The 18,609-nt window shown below is 39.9% G+C and overlaps 1 protein-coding gene across 1 annotated transcript; it reads right to left on the reverse strand.

Annotated features, from left to right (window-relative positions):
• Positions 1 to 1,961: 1,961 nt before the first annotated feature.
• LOC139282992 (transmembrane protein 233-like) lies at positions 1,962 to 15,669 on the reverse strand. Its single transcript, XM_070902921.1, has 3 exons — positions 15,484 to 15,669; positions 14,715 to 14,866; positions 1,962 to 2,187 (listed from the first exon to the last, which is right to left on the reverse strand). The coding sequence occupies exons 1-3, from the start codon at positions 15,667 to 15,669 to the stop codon at positions 1,962 to 1,964; spliced, it is 564 nt and encodes a 187-aa protein (XP_070759022.1).
• Positions 15,670 to 18,609: the final 2,940 nt, after the last annotated feature.

The raw sequence follows: 18,609 nt of genomic DNA on the forward strand, positions 1-18,609 counted from the left end.
ATTCCGTATGTACTGTACAAGTCGATTAAGCTAAAAAGTGAGGGGGGAGAGTTACTGCAAGTGAACGGGGAGAGAAATTAGCGTAATAGATTGAGCATTTATGGACCATATCCAGGCGACTTATCTTGGCTGGCACATACTGTCCTGGGCACCCATCCAGGGATGAGCTAGGAGCCTTTTAATATCCCATCTACGGGGAGAACTTTGCTTTGAGTCATAGCGGTGTCCATCTTTCAGTTTTTATCTTTAGCCTTTTTCTCCATTCCTCCCTGTCTTAATGATCTTGTCCTTCAGTAAAGTACCACCCTGTGCTCTGACGCTCGACTGGAATCAAATGCTGCCACAGTGTCCCAGGCTCTCCTACTTTCTCTCTCCGCTACAAAGAGCTCCTCTGCCCTTCACATCTTCCTGCAATCACATGCAGCACTCTCCCCCCTTAAGTGTGATTCATTACTTCAGCCCCACAAGTTTAGTTAGAGAGGTCCGCTCAATCACCTAATTTTTTACAGATAATGCGTAACAAATTATTATGGCCTTGGGGTAGCAATGAGAATACAGCTGCGACAGTTACCTCATTACTGTGGGTTGGGTGGAAGAGTGGTCTAGTGGTTAGAAAGAGCAACAACTGTAGTATTACCAGAGGGAAATTCCACCCGTGTGTACCATTACTCTTACATATCAGCAGTATGTGATAGTCCGTGTTGTCAGTTGCTTTATTCTGTATCCACTGTCTTTTCCACAGCTACTTAAGTCAATTATTTTACTAAAATGACTTCCAACATCCTCCTCAGAGGGACATGAGTTCTTACAATTCCAACAGTTGATCTTAACATTGTCAAAGTGTTTTTGAATAGTTTCTTTAGGCGACTACATGTTCTGGAGAGTATTTATGTGATCACAGCACCTTTTAAATTATTCTGATGAGAAGTTTTTGTGTATGTATTGCTTTCAGCCTGTTCCACTCAGTTTCCCCGAATCCATGGTTGTGGTAGTGTGGAGGAGGATGTTGCAGTGTACGCTGCTGTCTGTCACAGTGCACTTTTTGGTAACCACTTGGGAGCCTCAAAGTTGGAAATTTTCAAATTCTTCACACAGCCATATTTTCATGTGAGCAACACCAATATATTCTGAAACCCTTTTTGACTTTCTCCTTACCCAGTGTTACTCTGATAACAGCTAAAAGCCTGGAAGGCATTTTAAAGTTTAAAATACACATCATAAAATCTTGCAACTCTAAAACATGCCTTGCTGAGTCTGAAGTTGCCACACAAGCGATACAGGTTAAATGCTTAAGTATTGATGTGGGGAAACGTGGGCAGTTTGTGTTTGCGATCTGTAGAAGGCCCTCTGTATGTGAGCGTCCTGTGATTCAGTCCAGAGTGAGTGGGCCATCACGGACAGCCACAAGCAGATGTCAGTGTGAGGGCCGTATTGAAGAGGACACAAATCTCAACTAAGCCTCTCTAGTCCTTATGTAACACCCTCAGCAAGGCGCTATGCCTCACAGATCACTGGTATTTCTGAGTGACAATGACACACGCACTCCACACAGGATCAAGTCCCTGCTCTCAGCAATAGACTGGTTTTATGGTATGAAATAAGAGGATATATTTAGAAACAACAGAACAGCCGCTCTTTACGTACTGAACATTCCTTTCTCTTGGCCTGTGTAACCTGCATCCATCCTTGTGGCCATGTCCTTTTTTTTTCAGACTGTGTGTGTGTGTCCTTGTCAAACCAAGGATGAGATCCGACAAGTGATGGCTGCTTAAAAATAGTTTCCTCACTCCACCACAATTAGTGAAGCACAGCCATTTCTGCCATCAGATCAGCAGCTGACTTTAAAAACTATGAAGGACAAGCAAGATTGTTGCTTGCTGTCAGTCCCAGTGTTCCCTCCGTCCTCTCTCCTGTGCACCAGGGCCATCGCTCATTGCTACATTTGACTCATCCTTCTGCAGTCAGGAGGTCAGCAGGTACTTGTGCTCGTTCATCTGCTGGGTTTCTCCTTCCCGCGGAGCCAGCACTGGCACCCTCTCCGGGCTGGAGGGGATCCCGCAGGCTCGGTAAAGGATTAGACAGAGAAGAAGGAGGAGAATTGCAACAAATGTGTTGCAGGCGATGGCCACCAACGCAGCTGTGGACAGTCCCGTCATGCTCTCTTCAGATTCCATGATGAAGACTGGACTGCAGTGTTTTTTTAAGTTTTAGACTTTAAGTTGGTTCCATGATATCCTTAGTTCATTATTGGGGAATGAGTGAGACTGAGCATCACCAATGTTTTGATTTAAGACTTAATTGTAGAAGCTTGAATCCATAGGATTATGATTACTTATCCACCGATGGACTTAACTTACTGCATTCCCATCATATAGTTAAATGCCTTAGGTATTGTGAGGCGATAAAATCAATATGTATTGTGACTGCAAAAAAGGACTGTTCCTTGGCACGATGCACATTGTGTTTTGCTGAATAGTTAGATTAGACAACAGCAGGAAAGTCTTTAGGTACTCTCACTGCAGAGATGAATGTTTGTTCCTCAAGGCTCTGTTTTTCTTTTTAGCTTCTTTAGGGTGACACACTGCCACTCCGCCATACAGATGAGCCTCGCAGCATTTTCTGGCAATGTTGATGTCACATCAAAACACAGCTTACGATTCCAGTAAATGCCTACCAGTGTCTGTAAGAGAGGAGCAAATAGAACAATTAGGAATAATGGAACACAAGCACAGTATGAGATGGGACATGGGAGCAAGCTTTGTGTCTGTCGGGCAACGTATCAAGCTTTGTAACATAACGTATCAACATTCATTAGGTGAGCAGTGAGACAGCTGCATCATCGATCGTTTCATGTGGCTGCATCTGAGCTGGTGTGACCTGCTGATGAGAAACTGTTAAAAGAGGCTATTCAAAGAAACCTTTCAGTGCTTATGTTTGGTGACCAAAATGAAAAAGAGATCAGGTCATTCTTGTAATTTGTCAACCATGAGACAAATTCTCATGCACAGCAAAAACACATACATTTTATTCTGAATATAACAACAACAAGTAAAGCAAAGTATAAATCAGAGGTGGCCAAACGTGCCAGAGAGGTGTGCAGGTTTTCCTTCCAATCACCACAGCAGGTGATTTTACTAATGAGTTCTTCCTTTCTACTTGAAGTACTAATCGGGTTGGAATGAAAACCTGCCGACTGTTGGCATGTGGTTGGCAAGGCTGGATTACTAACTGGGTAAAAGACCCAGGTTTGCTGCATGTCATTTGGTTTTGGTAATTTGATCAATTGTGCATTTGTTAGGGAAGTTATTCCACTAAAGTACTAAGGCAGGTCGGTGTTATTTGCACGTTTTGTGGCCATTTTGTGTCACAATCTAGGTTTAGAAGCGTCATCGTTTAGGTTTGTATTGTGCTCACACAGTGCATTTTCCTAATCAAGTTGTGTTGAATCAGCATGGGCCCATCACCCTGGTACCCTTCTGATTCTTAGCAGCATCTCTTGTAGGCTACATACAGCCACCTGAAGGCAGCAGATATATGCTCCATCAGCCGTTTGAAATGTGCATTTTCAAAGCAGAATCATGCACACTGGATCCACTGTGGTCAGCTTCGTTACATTTTACACATCCACCATCAGGCTGCTGCACAATAACCACACAGCATTCACAGGCGTACAACTCTGCACGTCACACACAAGAAGATGCTGATTCCCACATCCGTCAGTATGCGCTGTTTTTAAAACGATAATATCAATGTCTTTGATTGTTTCTAGCCCCAAACCCATTCCTAAAACACCCACTGATAAGGTGTGATGAATGGATTCCTCATAATCTCATCTCATTTCTACGTGCACCACCCGTGAGCTGCAAGCTCTCAGCTACACACCAGATGCATGACTGTGCTTTGCACGGTGCAATTTGATTCACCAAAATTTGCCCAAATTCTGTGTCAAATCAGATGCTGCATACTTTTGTTTCACATGTACTATCCCACTTCTCCACACACATCTATACACTTGATCTCATCTTTCTTCATAATCCTTCAAATTAACATCTGCAGTACAGACGGCCCCATATGCTAATACAGATGCACAATATACAAAACTAAATTAAAAATTCACTCCCATTATTTTCCCATTTGGAAATTAGCATATCCATAAATTTACATTAGAAAAGCACTTGTAGTGTGAATAGTTAACAATGAACTTATGCTGCAGTGAGTGAATAGTGTTTACCTGGAGGGTGCTTATCGAGTCTCAATCATTTTTAATTCATATAAAACATCCAAACAACATCAGAAAACTACTTTCTGAGTTACAGAGTTTGATTCAGAAGATAAATAAGAAGAAAGGAGTATCTGAACGATTTGAGATTTTATTGTGATATGCACTCTGAGATAGATTTATCAAAAACAAATGACTTTGCAGTCATCTTTATGCAGTAAAAACATTAAACATCTGTCATTTCCTTTTGTTTACTATCACCATTAATTGGCATGAGAAGGTGACATCCAGTGATCTCTTCCTGTGAAATTCTGGCAGAACAGCAAGATTTGTGTTATTATAAAGTCACATTGGATGGAATTCAGTACAGTCAACAGTGTCATTTGGAATTACTGATCATGTTAGTCAAGGCAGCAGTTTGTTTTGAGCCTTTAATGTGAAATTTTAATTGGGATTTTGATCATTTGACATGGTTTCTTTTTTTGCCTTAACGTGAAAAATATAAAAGCTCAAGAATGGTGGCCCTTGTTCTCAATTCAGAAGTTTTGCTCTGCCCTCTCAAATAAGTGCTCAGAGTGCAGTCACTTCCCGTGAGAAAAACTCCTCTACTAAGCGTGTGAGTCACAACGATGTAACCCCAACTGAATAATTCACTTGACTCACTTGAATCTCTCTCCTCTTATCAGTCACTCTGTAATCTGTTTGTCTCTTTCTCTCTCAGTTACACGCTGCTGCCACACACACACACACAAACGTCTACCTGGAACTGTCGGGAAACCCTGCTAGAGTGCTTTACTTTACAACATCTGCATGCAAGCGATCACAAACAACATTTATCAATCCATCTGATCCCCCTGCCTCAGTGGATTTCATACCCCCTCAACTGTCATGGGAAGCCTGGCTGCCCACAGAGTGTGACAGGTGGATTTGATAAAATCACAGAGCGTTTGATCTGGTGCAGCCGTCACCCCTCAGGTGGAGAGGAGCCTCCGTTCTCTCACTCTTAGGAGATTTAGGAGGATTGTTATTCATCACACACAATTCAAAACTTCCCCCTGTCTGAGGGTGCAACAATCACAACTAGAGATCTCCTGTGGGAGTCATGGCTTAATTCAGTGTCTAATAATGTCACATTTTAAGAGGCTTAGGTTGGAAAAAACATATTTCTTGATGTTAACTTCAGCTCAACAAGATGCTAAGATTTTTGAATTTTGTGTGCTGTCACATGCCAGAGCAAAGTCTCAGATACTAGTTGCTCACTTACCCCACAGACTCCGCCAGCAGTTTGTCCTCATAATAAATATCCCTCTGTATAATTCAGTCATCCTGCGTTCTCCATTTCTTTTCACATGAACAACAGTTCCCCCTTCAGCTGTCTACCGCGCTCTCTCCCCTTCTCTTATCTCTGCATCTGTCTCCCCCTCTTCCTTTCCGTCTCCATCTGCTCCGCTGCACCACACACACACACCAGTGAAGACGAGGCAGGACTGCACTCTTGCTTGTTAGAGAGCTCTTTGATGGCAGAGAGAGAGAGAGAGAGAGAGAGGAGGGGCTGTGCTAGTGGATGTCAGCAGTGATATCAAGCGTAGGGGAGAGGGGAGCAGGATGGATGTAATTACACAGGGCTGCTGCTGCTGCAGACAGGAGTGAGGGGGGGGGGGGTAGAGGTTCGTTACGGAGAACAAGCAAAGCTGCCTGTCAGACAAAACAATGACTTCCGCCTCGCATCGCAGTGCAGAGTATGGCCAAACAAATTATTTCAGCTGTTCAACACACAGGACTGGAAACAGAGGGAGGCACGCTTGGCTATTATGACAGGGACCCAAATTACGGCTCAATCAGGGGGAACTGTATTTCTTGCAAAAGTACACCCAGTACAAAGCAAGTTTATACAATTTCCAAAATTGGAACTTTTCCTTGTCTGTCCAAGTCATCTTGTTCTTTCCTTTTAGTTTTTTCCATCCTGATGCTGCTTCCATTTTCTCCAGCCCCGCCCCTCCTCCTCTGACGATGGGGTTTGTTAGTGCTCCATGAATGGATAAACCCATGGGGGGGAGCATTTCTATCATGTTATTTGAGGTTTTAGATGTTAATGATTTTAATGCAATCTCACATATTGGGAATAAACTAGACTGCCTGTCTAAACTAAAGTCATTACAGAAGCCTACCCTTTAGCTCATCTGATCGATACTGTAATATATGGCCAGTTTCACATCTAAGTAAGCAGCAAAATGATCACTCTGCCAGGGTTTCCAGTAAAGGTTATTATATGAACTGCTTGCAATATGATTTCAGCACAGAGGTGTCTGTAAGACTGAAAAGCAGCTGACAAAGTAGAAAGTGAAACAATTAGTATTGCAGCATTTGATGAATGTACATACCCACACAGTAATGCTCCACTAGGAGATCGTGTTCTGTTGCATTTTCATTTTCTCTGGATTGTTTTCGACTGAGGTTTCTGCGGTAGATTGATGATACATCTTTGTCAGTCACAATGATGCCTCTCATGGGATCGTATATTGCTCAAGTTATTTGGTGGTAAAAAATGACACAACAGTATGTGCTGTGTGTAAGGCCGTGAATAAACGTCTGGCTGGTGTGCTAGAAGGAGAAAGCTGAAGAAGAGTATTTTTTTTATGTCAATGAAAAGTCAGTTAATAAGTTTCCAAAAAGAAATTAGTTTTAGTGGTAGGTTTAATCCAAAGGTGATCTAAATTGAAACCAAAGTGTAGTCGTCTCTAAGAAAATAACAGGATTAGTGATATTTCAGGTGCAGGTGAAATAAGCAAGAATCTACTGTTTACTGTGGGTGACTTTGGTAATTTACAGAGCAAGGCTACATTATGGCTGACTGACACAGAGACAAAACCAGCAAACTGTTTCCACAATTTGATACATTCCATCGACTGAGAGACCGAGATGTCTCATTTATTTTCAAATTGAATACGGTTTGTTGAAGCAATCAGACTGTTTATTCCAATAATCTATTAACATTTTTAGCTATGTCTGCAGTGTATACAGTTTCTCCCTGTGGAGGCTGACGCTGCCAAACACAGACTGAACAGCTGAACAGTGTTATACTACCATGTTACTTGTAAAGACTAAAAGAATCTTTCATTGTGGGATCAGTTTATGAAGTTGTAGTTAATTATCATGGAAGAACTGGAATTTTTGGAACAGTTTTTTGTCCAAGCGACCTGCTTGTGTTGATTATGGAAGTAGATCTTGATCTGTGTTCTGTACAAACATAGGTGTTGTATCTGTTGGCTTGAACTGTCTTGCGTTCTTAAGGACAACGTTTAAAGAAACATGGATTTACAGTCTGCTTATTTATCAGAATCAGAATCAGAAACTGTTTATTGCCAAGTAACATACATTACAAGGAATTTGCTGTGGTCTGAAGGTGCTACTGATTCGATAACAAATAAGTAGAATATAAAAGCTAAAATAAGAATAAGAATAAAAATAAAAATAAGATAAGATAAATAACAACAGTGCAGTGACCAGAATAAAGTAAAGTGTCCAGATAAAGTGTCCAGACACTTTACTTTATTCTGGTCACTGCACTGTTGTTATTTATCTTATCTTATTTTTATTTTTACCCTTTATACCCTTTATTTATACCCTTATCTGTTTACTGTTTAACTTAGTGGAGGGCAGGATCGGTACTCAGGAAAACATGGAACATTTAGCTTGAGGCCCCTCTACAGGCCAAAAATATTATTACTGGTAAGTGCAGAGCAGCAAAAGCACAAGTAAAAATAGCTTAAAACAAAATAGAAAAATGTAGCAGACTTGCAGTTAACTCTTTCTCTGTCTCTCCCTCTCACTGAATCTCGAGAATTTGGGATCAAAGTCAGTTATTATTTCGAGAGAGAGAAGCCAATGCAAAACAAATTGGCTCCTTGGCTGTGCACAGGCAGGACATAACTCTGTGTAACCTCCGAAATGTGACGGCAGACACACATATTCTTATGAGCTGGGCTTCCCAGACGCAAAGACGGAAGAAGGCCAGGAAAAGAAAGACAAAAGCTGTGCACGCCTGTAACCGCTGAAAATAAGACTTTCATCCATCATCTAGTTGCCAGTTGAATTATTGAAAATTGAACTGAAAACATGTGGGAGGGAAACCTTTCTTTAATGTTATTTTGCTGCCAGACGCTGAAACTCGAGTTTGCTAAGACATCTGATTTGATAAATCAGCTCTTTATTGTTTTCTCTCCTTTATATTATAGCTCAGCAAGAAATATGTATTCTAGGTTCCAGCGAGATTTGCTGGTTTTCATCTTAAACACTCGTAACTGAACAACATGGCAGATTGAAAGATGTCATTGCTGAATCGGCCACAACACATTTTGCAGTTATGTTGGTGACCTCTCTCCATGAGTTTGATATTATCAAGGGTTGTATCAAGGTGTAACTTGATACATGATTCATTCTCAAAAACGGGTATTTTGTTTATTATGATGTAATATCTAATGTAATTACTGGCACTTTCACGATATAAATGTGTAAAATACCTAAGAAAAACTAAAATATCATTCCCAGTCTTATTCTGATATGTATGCAGTTCTAGACATGTTTTGTCTGTAAAAACAAAAACTTTTTGTTTATTCATTTTTTTTTTTTTTACTTACATTAAAAGATTGTTTTGCTTAGAAAGCTGAGATTTACTCTTTCATTTAGGGACCAAACACATGCATATCATATCAAATGTAAAATGAACCAATCACAATGTCTGTCTGCTCAATACTCCACTGCCTGACTAAATGGAAACATCAACCTTTAATGAGCATGTCTCACCTCATGTCTTTTAAGATCAATAGTTGATTAATATACAGCCAAAACAGCAAACAACTCATTTTATTTTCCATTCATCTCTCATTCTGCTTTACTTAGATAAGCCTGGTTGTCTTTACACTGCAGTGTTTGTAATCTCTAGCACACCGCACACCACTGTCATGCAGATACCAGTGGCTGCTGGGAACAACTCCTCCAACTGAAACACACCCACACGCGTAAAGTTGATAAGCATAACGTGTCGGAATGGGACTGTAGAGCGCAGCTGATGACATAGCAGGTGTTGTTGGCAGCGGGACCACATGCCAGCTGAGCATGTTCAGTCCATCTCCTCTAGGTGTCCAGCACACAGTAATTCAAACTTTCCTCACTTCAAAATAAACAGAACATTATGTACAGTGTACTCTATATAATTCCCTACACAGTAATGGTGAACAGCCATTATTTGTGTGATGACAATATTCACATGAATCATCCATACTTTTCTAATGTGCCTGAGCTACAGTCATGAGCCAGTGTGTGACAGAGGACAAATTGCAGCAGGTCAGAAAAGACCATTTCTTACAGGTTACTGTTTGTGATACAGTCATTTCTAAGTATAGACTGTGGCTAGACTGTAGGGTGAACAGCTATGATGTATTACTTGAGGTAAAAACAAGATAAAGGAGCAGCTTAACTAGCTAAAACAAAAACAAAAAAGACAATGGAAAATGTATGCCAACAAAGGTAAAATACACTAAATAGATAACTTCTCAATTGATTAATTTCTCAATTAATTACAGCATTGCCATTATGAATTATTTCTTTATTGATTAATGATAGATAGCTTGTTGGCCATCACTGGCTGGCTGCTCAGTGTATTTTCAGTAAAAGCATGAGTCCTCACTATAATTGTAAACAGCAGTAAATTCTATAATCACTATAAAACATTTTATTCCTTATTTCATTTCAGGCTTGGAGCATTTTATAGCATCATTTCAGGAGCACAGCACACCAAGACTAACGAGATTCTTTTTCATAACGTAACACAATAATCAGATCTCTCCTGACAAGCACCCAGCTAAACTTCTATTAGCATCTATAATATAATATCAGCAGTGGGCAGTGGGCACCACTTCAAGTGGATAAAGATATGGGTCGACATAAGCAGTATCAGTGTAGACGTGGGTGTCAAAATAATGTCAACACATTTGTGAACCGAGTAAAACGCATCTCAACAGCAGACAACTACAAATACACGATGACAGTTTGTCAAATGGCTATTAAAGATATTCACTGACCCACTGCATCAACATCAACAAACAGTAGTACTGAGTACTTTTCAGTATGTTGTAGCTAACACAACATTCTATAGGAATCTTAGTTGTTGAGTTTAAAGCTGCTATAATAAATACTTTTTATATTAACAATGGATCACGTAACTAAGTGCATGTGAATTGGGTCGCTTGCAGTGAAGAACCCACAGGTATGTATCACCTGGCTCTGCAGTTCCCCTCAGCTCCACAGAGCGTTTTAGCGCCTTTCAGCTTATAGTTTTGGTTTTCTGGCCCTCCACTTTACTGTTTTGGTTTACTCTCGTCTGTATACTAAATGCCCAGCATCAAACAGCGGACAGATAAAGTTAGCAGCTAGCTGGTGAATACAGTGGAGCATTTAGCTGCTAAAGAGCCAGATATTTAATATCTGAGGGATTAATAGAGTACTTTAAAGACCAAAAACAGAGCTAAAAGGAGAGTAAATATTCGACTTATTGTATATAATATAATATGGACCAATGGACACGACTCCAAGTGAAAGCTAATGTCGCTCTTTATCTGCTGGATGTGTAAATTGGCAACTATTTGTCACTACAGCTCATTCCATTGCCCCCAAGTGACCAATTAATGCAGCTTTAGTAAAATCTAACAAAGTCTGCATTTAAAAAAAGAAACTAGGTGAAATAAATCGACATTAAAGAAATCAGGGTAGCCGTGGGTACCAGGTACACGAATGCATGTTTGTTTCCTTGCCCGCTCTGCATCATTCCCACAGTTATCCTCTGTCATTTATTCAAACGGGATCAAACTGCTGCTCCCTGGGAGGAATGTGTCACGGGATATGTACGCATGGAGGCTGTATCTGCTGCTAATGGAAGCAGCTGGTTCGAGTGGCCTATTTATGAGCACTTCATGTGAGTCATGGAGTGCTCTCCAAATTGTATTGGCTGTAGTGCAGCTAGCAACACAACAGCACCGCTCCAGGTGGGTTGATGCTGTGAATGCGAGCTGGAAAAGAATATAATTCATTATTCTGGTGCAGAAGAAAAAAGCAGCTGTCTCACAAAGCTGGAAATCAGCATCTCTTTTTAATGTAGCATTAAAAGTTTTTGTTTGTGCATTTTGTTTGTGTGTGAATTTTTCAATACAAAGGAGCTTCAGTATATAGTGAGGTAATCAGTTCCCTGCCACAAAGTCTTCTTTGATCCCTAGATAATCTTACTAAGTGCTTTCAAGTCACCTAATCCCTGCACTTACTTCATTTTTCATCTTGTTCTCTCGAGTTTTGCTTTGGTGTGACATCAAAGAGGTGGCACTACAAACTTCTCCTTCAAGTAATGGGAGATAATAGTACAAGATTACTGCCAAAACGAATTTGTCCAAGTGTAATAGAAGAACTTGGCAGCAGGCTTGTTATATCAGAGGCACGGCTTTGAAATACACCTGCATACAGAAGATTGGTTTGACGGAAAAGGTGCATACTGCGAATTGAATGTGAAAACACAAACAGTACATTTTATTTTGTTATGTGTATAGCATGTACATGTAATTTGTATATCCCTAGGGTTCATGAAGGGGTGTGAAATAAATGTGTGAAAACAACATGGAAGTGGAAGAAACTGAGATGGACACACAGGATCAGGACCATCTGAATCATTGCTTTATTTCCTCCCACATTTGACACTTTTCATATGTTACAGTTACCTCACAACAGGGTCAGTTCTGCTTGACCGCCACGTGACATGCTGGGAAACCTGCAATACGGAGGGGAAATCTATATTTAGTTTGGGATATACTATGACATATCAAACTACAAGAACATTTCATAGCAAGGCAGGTTGTAGTCCAAGGTTCAAGGCAGTTTCTAAGAGAATTACGTTTCTCTTAAAGAAATATTTCAAATGGGCCTGAGTCTGTTTCTGTGAAATTCTACTAATTGTGCCTTCAGTCCTCATTGTAAACATGATTTAAAGGGTAACAGATTAAAAGTGAGGGTGGGGCAACAGGTGTGGAGAACCTAAAAGACATGTAATATGATCTTTTGGTTTGTGTTTACTTTTATGTAATAGCTTTGATGCCAAATTTGGCATAGTCTGGAGCCATACCATGGCATGTCAATCCACACAGGAAGTAGTGTGGCGCTAGTCAAATAACAGACTAGACGCTAGACAGCAGGAACAGCCTGATTCTGTCATTAACAAGATGAAATTAATCGAGTGTGTGAAATATTCCCTACAGTTACCAACCAAAGGTTGTAAGTCTATAGTTAAAGGGGCACAACATTTTAGTTAGTGGACTCACAAGACAGATTTGAATAAGACTGGTAAGAACTGCAGCAGCAAGATACTCTAACTTTCAATCCCAAGTATGAGTCAAGCTCCAAAACCACTCCAAGTAGTTGCTGGGCTGCAGCCACAAGTGACAATTAAGGGATCATGCTAAATGCTAAAAACATACTGTAACGGTAACACAAGTGGAGAAGGGACACTAAGTCAGTGAAAAGACTAACCAGTTTGCTAACACTGGCCAACGTTAGCCACCACAAGCTACTGGTCACACCAGCCCACGTATGGCTCTAGCAGCAAAGCCCCTGACTGTATTACATTGAACAAAGGTGTGTTTTTATCACTAATGAATTTAACTTTTTATCTGTGAGTGGAAGAATGTGTTATTTCCTCTTTTAAGGGTTACGTAGTCTCACTTTAAAAAGCTCCCTTCAGAGCCACTGAAGACATTATACTAGTGTTTTCAGTAACAGTACTCTTTGCAACAAGTAAACTGATATTCACATGTAAAAACGGTGGATTGCTCTTTTACAGTAAAACAGGAATCATAGAACAAAATTAATCAACGGTTTGTTTCTACAGCAATTCTTAGACACAAGCTTGATGTACAGCTGGAAAGAATCTAGAAATGTGTTGAGCTAATTAATAAGGAGTTGGCTGTTATCATTAAACAGCATTCAAACATTATAAATTCTCTGTTGTTACAGATGAAATAAGTCATACTGTACAAAGTTATTTTATTATGGTTACCGACAACAGACACATTATTATAATAATGATGAATATAAATGTTGTCGCACAAAAGTATCAATGGCATTACTAAATATTTCTAATAAAGCTTAAGAACTTCAGCGTATTAGCAGAAATAAAACTGTTGTTATTGTTTCTTTTTATTTTGGAATATCATTTATCGAGCACTCTTCTTAACAGAATTCGTTTCTCACACTGGGGTCACGTCCTAACAAACACTTGCTGTAAAGCGTGTATTCCTTACACATTTGTAAAAAGCTGCCTTTTTAATTCAAAGCATCGTTGACATTAATCACTGAAATGTATCCATTCACCAGATTTTATAGTCCTTGATTGTCCAAATGAAGACCAGTAAACATGAGAGGAAGTAACGTTCAGATTGAAGTAAACATAAATCAAGTCAGAGTCCTTTCATTGGCAGATGGTACAGTACATGAACCACCTGAGCCCATTCAGACATCATCCATCCAGAGTTTTCTATTAAAGTGTCTTATTTCTCTTGTCCCCCTCTCTCCACTTCCACAGCACTAAAAATCCATCTGGAACACAAACAGAAGTACATTAAAGAAAGGACTCTCATGAAAGAACATCTTTTAAAGCCATTGTAGTGGTTGATACCCACAGGAGACAGACTCATATTGTAAAATGTGCAATTTACTTGTATTTACACAGAATGTGCTGCATTTTACATCATGTGTCTCAGTGGCATATTTGACACACAATATACTGCCAGGCTTTGTATGGAACCTCAAATTGTTCAATATTCAATAAATAGATAAATTAGTAATTTTGAAATAGATAGTCATATATGGATGAACTGTGTAAAATACACAAATTAAGCATAAAGCATAATTGTGAAATTATTTTTAAAATATAATTAAAACCCAACTAATTGTTAAAATTAACAGTTTTAAAACTGTTTTATAAAGTACATTTTATGCCCTTTTCCAAAAGTCTGTTTTTCATAATGGCATTTTCAATTGTGTCCCTTTTCATAATGACAAATTTTATTTCATAGTGTCACGTTTCATGACAGTGGTGTCGTCACCGCCCTCTCACCTTTAAGCCTCTTCAGTTAGCAAGCTCGACAACTGCTACCAGATGTAACCAGTTAGCACCTGTTAGCTAGAGCAACAACTTTGCCAACACGACTGTCATGAAAAGTGACATGAAATAAAATGTGTCGTTATGAAAAGGGCATTTTGAAAAAATAATGGCTATAACTAAATATATAAACAAATGGTATCCAGTAAATGTGTTAAGTTATTAAGTAAATTAATGATGAAATAGAACACTAAGATAAGAACACTTGCACTGAGTTGAAATAGGCAACTAATACTTTTGACCATGGTCTTTTTTTTCTACAATAAATATACAGAGATATCAAATTAATTTGAACCAAACCTAGGTGTGTGTCTTACAGTGGTAAAATGAACGATGCAGGTGATAGCGATGATGAGGAGGCCGATGATGATGGAGGCAACAGCAACATAGAGAGCGTTCCTGCCCAGCTGTCTCGACCCATCATAGTCACCATGATAATAGCTGTTCCTAGACTGAGAATTAGATCAAAATCACCGTTACACACAAAACTATGTGAATACATTTGGGGATTTTACTTTATAAATGGTGACACTAACAAACCCGCTGAGCATTTGATCAGTCTCAGAAATGCCTTTACTCCAAGATTAGCAGGCAATTAGTTTAAACAAAACAAATTTTGGAAACATTTAAGTGTCATCTAAATCTTGTTTTGCAGGGACCTGGTCACGTGGTTTAATGGTTAAAATGTATTCTTTAAAATGTTGGTAAAACAGCACTTCGCAGGCCCACAGACAGATAAGAGTAATTCATTGAATGTTTGTATCATTCGTTTGCAACATGGTCATTTCATTTCCTTTTCCAAAATGGAACATCAAGTAGGTTTGTTTGATGGGCAGAACAGGTGTGTGTGACTGTGTTACATCTTAGTGACCAACACATGTACTCAAAACACAGCACGTCAGAACACTGTGTGACTGAAACACATTAAACAGAAACTGAAGACAGAACACATTTATATTCTCTCTGACACACTTTTCCCTTAGCGACACACAGCCGTACATCTTCATACCAGAAAGTGATCTACAGAAAATGCCATCAGCTTAAGCCAAGCTACATAGTCCACGCTCACCATGATAGAGAAGACCAGGGCCACAATGTTGACGGGGTACGCAGGACAAAAGCAGGTGAAAATAGTCAAACAAAGGTAGCTACGGAGTGGAGGTGGAGGTTCCTGTTCCTCTATGGAACCACGGTCAAAAAATGCGCTATCACTCAGGGAACTTTTCACTTGCGAATTAAGCACTCCAAGAGCCATTGTGCCTGACAGGAAAGGAAACACAGCCACGGGTGAGAAGTTACTAATAAGCTGCAAACAAACAGAACGACGGAAATACAACTTGAGGAGTTGAACTAGTTTTAATTAGAAAATATTTGAAACAAGAAGTTCCAAAGTCTGGTCGATAAGCCTGATGTGTTGTGTGTTGGTTCTAGTCGTCAAAGCTGGAAAAGACAAAAATGAGTTTGGTGGGAGAGAGGGAGCAGGGGAGAGGGGGGAGAGGGGGGAGAGGATCACTAACCCTGCTGGCCTCCATCCAGGACGCTGTCCTGAGACGAGGTGTGAGGGATCAGACTCTGTTTACCACTGCTGGCACCTCAAACGCACAAACATGCTGATACATGGAAATGATCCCCGTCAACAGTTCAGTGCCGTGTAATGTGTGTGAATGTTGTTAACACAGCACGTCATTTACAGTATACAAGAGCCAGAGGTACCCCTCTCTTTTTGTTCGTCTGGAACTGTCACAGTTTAAATGATCAGGTGGCAAACATGTCCTCCTTGCACATTTACTGTCTCTTGAAAGTCTCGTCATTGTAGCTTTTTTGCTCTTTAAATTTGGTATGTAATCGACCTCCTTAATGTAGCTTTTCACATAATATGTCAGTAATATGATAGTAAGAAAGGAAACCTACCTTTTCTGAATCTCGAAGATGTCCTGTATATGCCAGTGGCTTGGACAATTTCAGGGCAGGTGTAAAAACACGTAATGGGCGCCTCGCTGGTCTTAGAGGCATGTAGGCCATGAGAAAAGCGAGTAGTCATGGCACCAGGGCCGCAGAGGGTCAGGACAGGGACCAGGGGTACAAGAGTTTTTAGTTTTCAAAGCCACTATGTTCAGAATTTGTATGTATTATTGCGTCTTTCAACTGACTCTGATGGTTGTGTGTTTTTTGTTTGTTGAAAAATAATCCAGGTGGAAACTGGTGTAGTTTATGTTGGTGGTTTCAGACCAAACACGGAGAGCAAATAGTTTGCGCGAAGAATGTAGAACAGCACAAATAGTTCACTAGGACTCTGCAGAGTGCATCACAATGTAAATTAACAAAATACATTTTCTAACCTGGCATCCTCGTACTTACTGGTATTTTCTGCCATGTTTGAGATATTTTTGCTCAACACCTGCTATGATCAGAGAGTACAGTTTTAAATCTGGGAATTCAGAGATACATACAATAACTTTTATGCCAGAATCCCATTGGACGTGCGTGGGGAGGTCAAAGTTCAATTTAGTTTAATGTAGTTCACGGGGGAGTGCAGCTGCTCTCTCCATTTGGTGTGAAAGTTGTGTATCCCCAGGTCAAATCTGCTTGGAGAGGGGTGTCTTTTTTTTTTGATCCTTTCACTTGGAGTCGCCAAATTCAGAAATGTTCAAATTCTACAGAGGGGGGCTTTAAGTTGAAGACTTTTGCCCCTGCGTGTCTGCATATATTGTCAAAAGAAGCAATCACCATCAAATGCTTTAGAATAATTTATTAGGATTTTAAAATTGAAATTATCAGAAAAATAAAACAAGGAAAAAAGAAAAGCATTGCTGTAAAGCTTGGCGGGGGACAGCCCAAATCTTAAACTTTAACTGAGCTCATGTAGAGCGACAAGCTCCATTCAAAGCATTGGCCCTTTTCCTTACACAACAAAAGACATAATTAAAATCAATATACAAGGGGAACAAGATCTCAAAACAGAAAAATATAGTTTCTTTTTTTTTCTGAAAATAAGTCTTAATGCCGCAGAATTATCCACACGTCGTCTGCTATTACCAATAATAGTAGTATTTTCATTTGTAAGGTAAAAAATAACTTATTGCTTTATTGTAAGTTAAAAAGTTACAGTGTTGGTGTCCAGCAGTAGTTTTATGTCGTGTCCCAGGCGATCTGACAGAGGAACTACTGGCTGGGTCAGGAAGTTTTCTGCTGTGCTGAACATCAAACAGGCTGCAGCAAGAAGGCTGAACAAACAGGCGACTTGTTTTTGCAAAATGTTGAATTTGTTCCAGCTTTTTGACTTTTCCTGCCAGCCAGCGTCGTCTGTACTGAGGTCCTGTATCAGAGCCGGCTGGGAGAGAGACCCTGTTCCATTTCTGGTTCCCTGCCCAAACCCCCTCTGTTCACCACTACACGGAGCAGCAACTGTATATAAACAATATGTTTGTTCCAGAGGAGCACAAATTTATTAAAACTAACATGAAATGGGAGGGAGGAAGGGGAGAGGAGCAGATGAGCCAGAATGGAACAGGGCGATCTTTTTTTTTTTCAGTACCAAAAAGCAAAAAAGTGGCAATCGAAATGCTCCTTCATTGCCAAAAGTAGTTCCATATTACACCTTGATGTATGCGCACAAACACTCACTCACACACACTCAGACGCAATCACATGCACCTTCAATAGTGATAAGAGGACAGAACATGATTGTGATGTTTTCTACAATTGCTTCTCTGAGAATGTCCTTCATTTGTTTTCACGGTGGAGAACACCGCATAAAAGAATTTGTTTTTTAAAAAAAGAAAACAATTAACAAAAAACATTAAGAAGTGAATCGCGCAAAAAAATATATATAATATTTTCAAAAAAGAGGAAGTCAAGTCAACCCCCATCCCCCCGCCCTCCCAACCCCGTGAACCCGATTTCTCCTGGTTTAGGCCGCGATTCTTCCATAAGTCCATCGTCTTAATCTGAAGTAGTTTTCATGAAGATGCAAGAAATCTGGTTCATCGTGGTGTTCAAATGATTCAAAAAAAAAGTCAGAGTTGCTTTTTCTCAAGAAGCAAAGCAAAACAAAGTGGTGACTTTGTAACAGAACTGTTGTTTAACTGAACGAATATGCCAGACAAACTCCTGGAAGTTTTATTTCTCAACAGCTCTCGCCGCGCTGGAGCGCATCTGGAGCGGACTGGCCAACAACGCACACATATAACATACG

This window comes from Enoplosus armatus, chromosome 3, assembly GCF_043641665.1.
Source record: "Enoplosus armatus isolate fEnoArm2 chromosome 3, fEnoArm2.hap1, whole genome shotgun sequence".
NCBI lineage: Eukaryota > Metazoa > Chordata > Actinopteri > Centrarchiformes > Enoplosidae > Enoplosus > Enoplosus armatus.

What these genes read in the sequence shown, in the direction of transcription:
- LOC139282992 (XM_070902921.1), bottom strand. Translation starts at nt 15,669, where the DNA reads ATGGCTCTTGGAGTGCTTAATTCGCAAGTGAAAAGTTCCCTGAGTGAT. An exon ending in CCCTGGTCTTCTCTATCATG is followed by an intron (nt 14,867 to 15,483) that starts GTGAGCGTGGAC and finishes TCTAATTCTCAG; the next exon opens with TCTAGGAACAGCTATTATCA. An exon ending in ACTGTAAGACACACACCTAG is followed by an intron (nt 2,188 to 14,714) that starts GTTTGGTTCAAA and finishes AAAACACTGCAG; the next exon opens with TCCAGTCTTCATCATGGAAT.